This window comes from Pterocles gutturalis, unplaced genomic scaffold (genome assembly GCF_000699245.1).
Source record: "Pterocles gutturalis isolate BGI_N339 unplaced genomic scaffold, ASM69924v1 scaffold4876, whole genome shotgun sequence".
Lineage (NCBI taxonomy): Eukaryota > Metazoa > Chordata > Aves > Pterocliformes > Pteroclidae > Pterocles > Pterocles gutturalis.
The window spans coordinates 22,048-33,711 of record NW_010100109.1 but is presented as its reverse complement, the minus strand read 5'-3'; the positions used below and the strand labels follow the sequence as shown (position 1 = coordinate 33,711).

General features: G+C 43.3%; 1 protein-coding gene across 1 annotated transcript; it reads left to right on the top strand.

Annotated features, from left to right (window-relative positions):
• Positions 1-2,388: 2,388 nt before the first annotated feature.
• Positions 2,389-10,717, top strand: LOC104465351 (alpha-fetoprotein-like; the record flags this gene model as incomplete). The annotated part of the gene is given in 11 exon segments (XM_010078357.1): positions 2,389-2,524; positions 3,453-3,655; positions 4,200-4,347; positions 5,166-5,263; positions 5,654-5,783; positions 6,302-6,516; positions 7,511-7,643; positions 8,221-8,322; positions 8,866-8,976; positions 9,708-9,944; positions 10,487-10,717. Coding segments are annotated over 11 exon segments (1,744 nt in total), but the record flags the coding sequence as incomplete, so codon positions are not given.
• Between the last annotated feature and the right edge of the window lie 947 nt (positions 10,718-11,664).

Genomic DNA, 11,664 nt, shown 5'->3' with positions numbered 1-11,664 from the left:
ACTAGCTGGTCCCCAGATTGCCCTCGCGGGGACTCTGCTCTGGCAGCCTCGCCATGGGATGACGCTGAGCCTAGGGGGTGGAGGGAGGAATCTGCAGCTAGCAGTGCTGACTCCCAAGAGCATAGGGGAACTGGCTTTTTGGAAACAGCTGGATGAGAAAAGCTTTCCATGATCTGCTCCTATGGACTTAATGAGGATCGTGCATGTAGAAATACACTCAATAATCTCCAGACCAGATGCTTCTTTCTTTCAAGTAGGTTTCTCTGTTTCCTATAGGGCTTTTTATTTGTGACAGCTTGTTTGTGTCTTCCTCAACAGATGTGGTTGGACCTTAGATGTCAGATATCCTGCTCTGATGACCACACTCCCATCTTCCCACTCAGAATCCTTTTTCCTTTCAATACCATCTTATGCGATAACGAACAATCCTCATCATCTTCCTGTAGCGTGGAACAAGGATTATGGCAATTTTATCACTAAAGAAATAAAAAGCTCTGTCTTTGCCTCTTTATCCAGACTGAATACAGGTACCCTTACCCATCTATCTCTTTGTTACAAATACCCATGGCTCTCTAAGGCCATCATATCGCCAATAATTTGACATTTTTATCATGTTGATGCTTATAACATACTTTTAAAAAAGTCTTTAAAATAACAGTATTAATGGGAATTTTTCCCTTCATTCTACAGTTTTGGAGTTGATTTTGTTTCAAGATTCTGAGATATCTTGATGTTAATTGTTAATGCTGCAAATATATTGTAGGGAGTAGTTAATTCAGCTTTTTCACCGTGACACCATGGAAGCTGGAAGCAAGAGACAGCTTGTTCAGCAAAGAGGGACGCAAAAATATCAGCTTAACAGGTGAACTTGGGATTTTTCAGTCAATGTGTGACGAAGGCATCTTCTAAGCAGCAATCACCTTTGAACAAGCTTGTAAGGAGATGAGATCAGTATGCATGATAAAAAGCCCAGGCAGTGTTTAAAGTTCTTGTTTGAAGTAGGATAAGTTAAAAATGTCTATTTGCCTAGATTCCAGGGGGGAAAAAAAAGAATCTACAAGGTCCTTTCTTTGCAATAAGCTGGTCAGTTCATCATACCGAGCAAATAATGGCATGTTTAATTATTGTGGGAATATTCCAAAAGGGCTAATGTTATACATGACAGTAAAAGGGTTTTGATTAACCAGAAACTGTTTGGGAGAGTATAAAAGCAACTTTTTCCCCTTAATTCTTTCTGCGTTTCACAGGTGAACCAAGCCCACCTCAGGGCCCTGCCAAAATCTGAAAGTATGAAGCGGAGAACAATAATTTATGTTATTTTATTGGTGAGCCTTACTGTAGTCAAAGCCCTGCCTAGAAGTTATCAGGAAATAGGTAAGAATATATCTCATATTTTTACTCTATTCTTTCCTATAGTATTGATAGCTGCAACTTAGTATGCACGGTTATTTAGTATCTCACTTTGCCATACACAGGTATTTTGTTACGGGTCAAAAGTACACAACGAAATTGTAGCTGTATAATCTTTTTTTGTGATCAGCTTTAGATGCATTGCTTATTAACGGCTTGAGAATGTATGTAGTGTGTGGGACAGCCAGTGATTACTGCAAGGAAATGCACAGAAGGGCAAGTTAATCCACAGGGATGTGTTTATGCCACTGATTTTCAGGTACTACAAAAACCGCTGAAGTAAAGACTGTGGTTGTTCCAGCCTCCCTCTGTAGTCCACGAGGAAGGGCGCCAGAAAAGTAACAAAAGAGATAACTAAGACAAGGTTAAAAAGTGTTTCGTATGGTGCTTGTTTAATCATGTGAGATGCATCATCGAAGCAACTGAACACCCCTCAGGTTTTAGTGTATTCCTCCTCACAACATTTGAGCTAGGCAAGGAAATCATATTGGCCCTGTAGGTCTGAAACAAATAGTTTTCCATCCTCATGCTCAAGTCAAACAGGGAGGTCAATCTCATGCCTTCCTACCCCCAGTGCCCTAGGCACTGAGTTATCTTTCTCCAAGACTCCAGTACCAAAAAAACATGGCAATTGATGAAGTATTTACTAAACATTTTTTATTTGAATTATCTTGTTTTTCAGAAAGAAGAAACAGCATTGGCCAACGTTTTTCTCAGCTTCAAGAGAATAATTTTAAAGCCATGTAAGTTGCCCAGGTAAAGTGTCTATTTGCAAATTTGCTGGCACTGAACTTCCCTGTGGTGTTATGTCATTTGGAAATGAACATGCACCGTGAGTCAAACACACACTCATTCTGCCAGCCCGTGCCAACTCAGCCTGGGGTGACCTGCATCCTCTTACTGTGTCACACATGAAAATTATCATACTAGTTTTCAGGTAGCCAGCCACAGGTTTAATGCTGTGTCGTCTTCTTGTAGTGCCCTGATCATGTTTGCTCAGTATGTGCAAGGAGGCACGTTTGGCAAAGCAGTTCAAATGGCTGAAGATGTCACAGACCTTGCCAGAAGGTGTGCTGCTGCAGACAGAGACAACCCGGATTGCCTGAAGCCTTTGGTAAGCCTGTTTATGCTCCTAGTGTGGCAAAGCTTTTCAGAAGCGACTGGTATTTTCAGAGCCCTAATATGCATTTTTCCAAAGAGAAACTAATACATTATTAAGAGACTTGACTTCCTTGTGTATGCATGCTGGGCCTTACTGACTCTTCTGTTCTCCAGGCTCTCATCTATAAAGCATCTCAAGATAAGTGGAAGAAAACAAAGCCCCTTTCCACCCCAAATACCCCAGCATCTTTTGGAATCCTTGACTTGTATCTTTCTGAAAAATATTAAGAAAGTTGTGCTTTTGTGGCTGGCGTAATAAAATTCAAGAGAAGACAAATTAGATATTTCTAGTAAATATGATGTTTATAGGCATTTGTTCCACTCCCTTAACTAACATTCCTGGTTTTTGACAGTGTCTGCTCCAACACACTTTTGGAGCTGGCAGGTGGAATCAGGAAACATGAGTATCAGTCTGTTACAACTCAGTTCTGATTTGTTAAACACACTGAAACAAACCCTGAATTAAAACGGTTCCCAGCTGAGGCATGATGGGCAGCCGAACATAAGCACTGCTACTTGATTCACAAGAAGCAAGACACTTTTCATTGCCATAAACTGCAGCATATAAATCAAGCAATCATCTTGATTGTTATCATGAAAAAAAAGGGTCTGGAAATGGTTATAAGTTCAGAGTGTTTGAAAATTATTCCACTTCGAAGCCTGTGTTGGCATAAGAGTAGATATCAGAGTTTGAGAAATCATCATGTATAGGTTTTAGAGGTCAGTCTGATATTCACTGCAGTCAAAACAGGAGGTAATAAAGACAGAAACTGTGAGCTTATGCAAGTCAGGGCTTGTTGGCTTCAAGCAGCCTCCTCGCAGAGCTCACAGGAACACAATGGAATCCTCACTCCAATTAACTTTTTTCTGATTTTTCACAGGACAGGATTTTCCTCGATACAATATGCCAGGAGGAAAATCTTCCCAGGTTTCATGACTGCTGTGCTAAAAAGGATCCTGAACGAAATGACTGCTTCCTCTCCCTTAAAAATTCATCAAGAGGGTTCAGTTCTCCTTTTGAAAGGCCAAATGCTGAAGCTGCCTGCAGAAACCATTCACAGCATCAACATTCGTTAACAGGATAGTAAGTAAATAAATCATAGATTTGTCACCTAGATATGACAGGTATGAGCCTAGGGACAGCAAATGCAGTATCAATCAAAAACTTCAGTATCAGATTCTCCATAATCTCATACTAATTTTTCTTCCTAATGTGAATTAGTTGCGTAATTCATCTAGCTGCAATTGTCATTATGAGATGCCTGTTCTGCCACCTCCTGCTTTGGCTCTAGGTCCAAATGACAAACCATCTAGCCCATTTCATTGTAGTCCATGTAAAGGACTCAGCTGAACCCAAGGGCCTCCCTCTAGTCCTTAGAAGCCAAGCAGATGTTTTGCTGCCTCCAAGCCAGAACTGTCAGGATTTGAGACTTCAAGTTTCCAGGAAAATTTCAGCCCCATCAGAACTTTCCCAAGACAAATACTGCACTACACTGCTTGTCGTTATAACAAGAAAACAATCGCTTTTAGTAGCTGTCGTTTTAATGTAGTGGCAGTTGCTGTGCACTGCTGCCCTCTGCATGTAAGGGTTTACTCCAAAACCCAAACCATCTCTCTCTTGCTTTTAGTTTTATTTATGAGGTATCCAGAAGGCATCCTTTTCTCTATGCCCCAACAATCCTTTCTGTCGCTATCCGTTATGATGAGATGATGAAGAACTGCTGCGGAAGTGCTGAAGACCCCACCCATAACTTGGAGGAATGCTTTCAGAGACAGGTATTCCACTGCAGGGTTTTAGTTTAATAATGTGCAACCAGGGAGCTTCCTATAGCTAGACACATCCTGAAGCAGCAGTATCAGCCATTTCTTCTTCACCGTCTCAACCTGATATTAGAATTCACCTTGTTAAGGACAGGCTGAAATCAGACTTCTTGAATTAGAGCCTGAACTCCTAAATGGGCATGGCTGACCTGGGGGTGTTGGGCAGGTGTAGCTTTACAGGGAGCCCAAGGCAGTCCCCACACCCTGCAACAGCATCATTGCCTAGCCCGCCCCTGCTGCCGGCACAGGGTTTGCTGTAAGGATGCTAAGAGAGGACATGGGCTATGCATGGTGCAGAAACCTGTTTTTATTTTTTTTTTCCTGTTGATAGCCCCAGCTCCTGCTCCGCTGAGTGCCTGCACTGCAGAGACATGCCCCACATGTAACCAGTGTCAGAATTCAAAGCAAACTGCCTGTAATGGTGGAAAACAAGCAGCAGTGGGAACCTGTTCTTGCTGAACATGCTGAACAGTGACAGCATAGTTTAACATGAGCTTATAGTAATGCAAAGTCATGTGGCTCCCAGAGGATGATTTCTTCCCCTATGCTTAAAGCTATTGTCTAAAAGGGTGCTGGTTTCTTTTTGCAGAACACTGACTTAATAAATGCTGGTGACGGACTAGCAAGCACAACAGCTAGTTCCTATTGCAGCCTGGACAGCAATTTTTTTCACTGTGGAAAAATTCCTGCTTAAAAAAAGTCCCCGCAGTAGTTTTACCAGAAGGTGTTGCCTTTTCCTCCACTTTCATGGTTTGCATCTTCTTCCCACCCAGGCACCCAAGGTGGTGAAGCCAGTAAAAGAAGACGGCCTGAGGCAGGAACACACATGTGGAATCTTGAAAAAGTTTGGAGAAAGGACCTTAAAGGCTCTGTAAGTCTTCCCCACATTTATCAAAGGCGGCTTCATTTTGTTTGCTTTGGCTGCAAAAGAGCCACACAGTGCTGAGATGTAAAGGTCATTCGGGGTTGTTCCTTTGAATACTTCCCTAACCCTTTTTGACATAAGGTTGCTCCTGTAATTTCACGTTCTCCTACCACATTCCTTTCCATCATCTCACATGGACATTTACCTAGGATCCTTAGATAACTCTGAAAAATTCAGCTATTGGCTTCAAGGGACATTTATTTATTAACTTCAGTGGGAGCAGGGAGAAACCATTCGTGAGCACTTTGGATACCTCCCTGCCCCCCAGAAAAATGATGGTGGCTACCATAGTGTCACAGCGTGAATGTAAGCAACACCTATTTTTCTTCATTGTAGGAAACTTGCTCAGATAAGCCAAAAATTCCCTAAAGCTGATTTTGTTACCGTTAACAAACTTGTGACTGATATTGCTAACATGCACAAGGACTGCTGTCATGGAGATATGCTGGACTGTATGCATGACAGGGTAAAACTCATTTAATATTTACATGTTTGCAGAAATTGCATGCATTTTTTCATGTTTTGAGAATTTTGCTTTTCTTCCTTTGTGACTAAATTGGCCTAACACTGCTTCAACAGATCTGGCTGCAGCTGCTAGCTGTGCCATGCATTTTCTGTGCAACTTTTGGTAAAACACAATATCTACCTGTCCTCCATTCTCTACCTTCTTCTAACATACCAAATCCATTTATCTCACTGCTTGTCTGTGGCGTCTAGCTAGACAGGTAACTTCTCGGGTTAGGTGGTCACCTAGCACCTGTCAAATGATGAGCAAGGGTCTGCAGCAAACAGATCAACGGGACGTTAGTCTTCCTCTTTGCTCTGCCAGATGAGTGTTGCACAGCTTTAGCCAGCCACCTCTTCTCTCTGGGAGTCATCTCCCTCTGTCTGTATCGTGGAGACAAAAACACTGATTCAAAAACAAAAAAAGACCAAAATCTGGTTAAATTTCCTTCCTTCCTTTTTTTTTGTTTCGTGTTACAGGAAGAGATTCTACACTACGTCTGCACCAACCAAGACATCTTATCAAGTAAAATTAAGAAGTGCTGTGAAAAGCCCCTGTTACAGAGAAGTGAATGCATAGTTAATGCAGAAAATGACGACAAACCTGCAGACTTGTCCCCCCACATCAAGGAGTTTATAGAAGACAAAGGAATATGTGAACGTTTTGCCCAGGAAAAAGACACACACTTAGCCAGGTATCGTGGGTCTTCCTCTACTCTTCAATGTTGCTGTTTCACTACTTGGGTTGTTAAAGTTTGGACATCAAAGCCTCAGATTCATCTGCTCTGTGAGCATGTAAGCACGAGATACTGTGCGAGTCGATCTTAGTAAAACACCACTCAACCCTCGAAGGTATGGAAAGGGAACAAACGCAGAACCAGGGCACAATTGTTATTTCAGAGACAAAACTAAAGAAACGCATGTGAAATTTAGGTGCTATCAGTTCTGATCTCAGGCCCAAAATGTAGCTTTGATCTGCTCTAGAGTGGAAATTCAAACACACTTCTTTTAGTCAGCCTCACATCTTGATTCAAACAGGATGGGTCTGGTTTTGTTCTAGCCATGTTCTTCTGTGCAATGAACCCCTGATCCTACCTGTAGTAAACTTTGTCAAAAATGCCACAGGCTGCAACAGAAACAGCAGGGAGTCCCAAAGACAGAGAATCCACTTACTTCAAATAACACCCATCACTTCCTTTTATGAAAAATGCAGCTCATCAACTGGGCACGACTGCTGTGGCGGGTGACTGCTTCAGTAGAACTATCTTTTCAGTGTCTGCCGAAAAATGGGTCTGTTACTGGGAGCTAGTTACCATTCAGGTAGGATTAAAAACGAGTCAAACCGCAGGCCCCACAGAGCTCCAAGCTGTGCCTGACCCAAGCTAACACTATGCTGGGACTGTTACATGCACAGGACTTGCTCAGGCAATGCTTTGCTCCGTCAGCCACGCTTGGTTCAGGTTCAGGCCTGGGCTGAGAAGCTGTGAAATTCTCCCTGTTCCAGGAGAAGTCAGACGAAACCATCCCAAAAGCACTCTTGCCATCACCGAAATTCTCCCTGTTCCAGGAGAAGTCAGACAAAACCATCCCAAAAGCACTCTTGCCATCCCCGCCATCCCCACCATCCCCACCCTCTTGAGGGCAGTTGCTTTGGCTTACCTCTAATTCCTGATACTCCACATATTGCAGGTTTCTGTATGAATATTCCAGGAGGCACCCTGAATTTTCTGCGCAAATGCTTTTAAGAATTGGTAAAGGATATGAGGACCTACTGAAAGAGTGCTGCAAAACCAGTTCTCCAGAGGACTGCTGCAGGAGAGGGGTGGGTGTCACCACGCTTCACACACCACACTGATGGAGTCAAGCACGGGACCTCACAACTGGTCCTGGCTAAACAGGGAACATCCCTACTCCGGCTCCAGGGTGGGCACCTGCAGCTCAGAGTCTTTGCAGTCTTCAGTTGTGAAGCAATTTAACATGGATAGACAGAGATGTCAGGCAAAGGGATAGAGCTAACATTTCTGAGAGCCCTGCTCTCTTCAGGGCACCCTAGCAGTGCTGATTGCCCTACAGCAAATGTAAAAGGCGCTTATGGGTACTGTCTCAGATAAAGACGTTGGGCTGTAAATATCTGAAGTGAGGAGCCGCCCTGTGTCTCAGACCTAGCCTTCCATGGGTTATACAAAACGAAACATTTCAAGGTGATTGAAGGTGAACATGTGTCACATTCAGGCAGTTTGGACATTTCAGACAGATGAAGGATTTCTAATGGAATTAAAAATGGGTGGTGCACATCAGGTAGCTGGCAGACAGCTACGGACATGCAGGCCCTACCGTGAGGCAATAGGACCCTTGGCATTCCCCAATACAATGACTCCTCAAATTAATTTCTTTTTCAGGAGGAAGAACTGAAGAAGCATATTTATGAAACTGAAAGTGTGATGAAGACGAGCTGTGACATTTACAAGGAGAAAGGAGATTACTATTTCCAAAACGAGTATTACTTTTTTAAATGCTTACATTCCTTGTGTACCAGCTGGGCGTAATAAAGCCATAGATGTCAAAAAAGCTAGGCTAAAAGACACCACTCAAATGCTTGGACTAATATATTAACAGCTTCTAGGATTTTTTTTTTTTTTAATCTTTTCCAAGACCATGTTCTGGTTTGCTCTTAGACAAGCTCCCTACACTCCCAGGGAAATGAATAACGTAGGAAAAAAACATACATACCATTTAGTAGGAGGGCCCACCAGCATATAACTGGCAATGTTCTAGTTAATTTTAACTTGGTAAGAGACTGGTCAGAAAAGGGAAAGATTTTTTGGAGCAGGCTTCCACTTGTCTGAGTTTGTAAACATCAGCCTTTGTCCTGTCCTTGTACTAACAGTGTGCTCTGGGGTTTGTCTGGAGCTTTACACGTGCAAAGGCAGCGGCTTGCTCACTGCTGCCTGGTGGAACAAAAACACCAATACCAAGGAAATTATCATTTCAGGCTTCTCATGAGCTTCACCAAGAAGATGCCTCAGCTAACATCTACAGAGCTGATAAAATTCACCAAGCAAATGACTACCATTGGCTCCAAATGCTGCCAGTTAAGCCAGGACAAGCTACTGCCTTGCACTGAGGAAAACGTGAGTATTTTTATTCTTAGCTTGGTCCTACTTCTTGAAACTCTGCCACAAATTCTGCTGCCAGCAGATTCCAAGAGCTTGGAGTAAGGATGAGAAAAGTTCTGACCCTGAAGCTGTACTTCCAGCCACATGCCTGAAGCAAGCACAACTCAGCATCGTGGCAGTTAATGCTGGAATTAAACTGCAGAGGGAACAGGAACTTGTCAGGCTGGTGCTGGGCAGTTACCAGGCAGCACAGGCCCTCTGACTCTGCTCCTTCCAACACTAACCAGCTCTTGTTGAGTTCATCCTTTCTAGATGCCTGAAGCTGTACTGCTCTGTGAAAAAGATTTTGTATGGCTCTTCCCTAAGAATTCTCCAGGCCCATAAGCCAAAGTACTTAAAAAGCTTCAGCCCGTCCTCCAGCACCCATTTGTAGAACACCACAGCCACAAGAACAGCCAAACATACCACAGAAACCCTGCTGGTGAAAACAAATCAAGTGCAAGCGTGGTTTTATGAAGAAATCACATCATTTTTATGTGCAAATGATAGTCCCTAAAACTGCATATATGTATTTATTCTGAAAAATCTGAGCCATTTTTGCACTGACAACAGCCAGCATTCAGTAGAAAAATCAACTGTTATCTACCTTACATACAAGGTTTAATTTCTCAGTTATTTTTTATAACGTTACTAAGAGCAGCACGTGTAACAGGGATTTTTGAAAATGAAACAACAATGTAAAACTGTTTTTTTCACCTCTTTTGGTAAAGCTGGATCTCGTGCTTGGAGAAATATGCAGAAGACACCTGGCCAACCCCATAAACCCAGGCGTCTGCCACTGCTGTAGCAGCTCCTACGCTCTTCGGAGGCCATGCATAGGCAAACTAGAAATTGATGAGAATTATGTGCCCTTATCATTGACTCCTGGTCTGTTCACTTTCCACGAAGACTTGTGTACGACTGAAGAGGACAAGTTACAGCACAAGAAGCAGGAGTAAGACATACCTGTTTTATGGTCACCCCTCTGTTTCTTATTCCTATCCCGGCACTGCTCACCTTTCCCTCCTTCGCTCTGTCTGGCCTTCTTGTTCTGCAATATGCCATGGAAAAGCAGCCAGACCCCCCTCAGCCCCTCTTCCAAGCTGCTCTTCTTTACTCTCTGAGAAGCTCTGGTGTTTGGTTGCCTTGGTCAGAGAAAGCTCGGGTGCTGGGCCTGCCCCCCAGTCCCTGCAGTTAGAACCAGACCTCCTTGGCCCTCAGCTGGTGCTCTGGGGAGCCCATGCTGTCCGGGACCCTCCGGAGTGGTGCATCACTCAAACCATCTGCGTGGTTTATTCGTGGTGGGGCAATTAAAAAAAAAAAAAAAACAAGGGTTGTTATTTTATTTCACAGGGGAGCGGGGCCCATCTTTGCTCTCTGCTGCAAAGAGATAACTGGGTGGTGAATAAAAATGAAGAAGCTGCAGAGGGGAAGGGCGCAGGAACAAAACAGGGAGTTTGCAGGGCTGGCGCTAGAGAAGTGCTTTGTGAGCTGTGTCCTCACCTCACAGGGCTTGCTTTGCTTTCCCTGCAGAATGCTCATCAACCTCATCAAGTACAAGCCCCTGATCACACAGGAACAGCTGGCCTCTGTCACGGCAGCCTTCACTGCCATGAGGGAACAGTGCTGCAATGAGGAAAACCGCGAGGCGTGTTTCGTGAGAGAGGTATTGTGTCTGCTTTCACCTAGGCATTCTGAATCAAAACAGAAATACGGAGCATACACAAAAGCGCCCCATTAAGGCACAGCAGCAAAGCACAGCCAGCCAGAATTCCTGCAGCTGTGTTTCCAAAGACAAACATTATTTCCTGCGCAGGTAGATGTGTGTACCAGTGGAACAATCACTAGCGAACTTATCTAATTAGTCTTGTGTTTAATGCAGCAACTTACAGATACAGAGCTCAGTTACATCTGTTGCTTCCAGGTAGTCACCGGGCCTTGCCCTGTTGAAGGATATGAGCAAAGGTCTTTCCCTGGCTAACAGTTCTTAACCCAGTTTCTCTTTAAAAGTTCCTCTGCACTAAGGAGAAAAAGGAAGTTCCAAATTGTAGGTCAAATAATTTTCCCTATCGATTTCCCCCACCTCTGTTTGCTTCTTTTCTTTCCTATCTTATTTTGTCTCACTGAACTTCATACTGCAGAGCTACTTTGGCTCCTCTTTACCCTCCGGTGAATCTGCTTTCGCCTACTTCTCTCATCTCTGATATATTCCTTACTGAACTTTAACAAACCATTCACGACCTTTGAACCTTGCTGTCTTTTCCCCAGTCTTTGCCTGCTTTGCTCTATATGACAAAACACAGAAATTTCTCTCCTTTATTAAGAGGAAATTTCCACCTCTGAATCCCCCCCCAAACAGCGCAACTGCACAGAACCGTTCTACTAACTCTTCCTAACAGAATTGTACTTCAGCACTTTTCTGACAAACACCAAATCTTCTAAGGCCATCTGAGCTGAAAAGTAAAAGCAAAATGTACCTTAAACAGAGTGATTTATGCATATGCACTTTGAGTGTACAGTGTCTGTACACAGCTTGCAAAGACTATAAAACATGACTTACTGCTGCCATACCCTGGTAAGTTGTTCACAAGTACAGCGTCGTCCTGATTTCTCTCACTCATTATGTTTTGCTTTTTTTCAGGGTCCAGAACTTATCAAAAGAAGTGAAAAAATGTTGACAGAATAAAA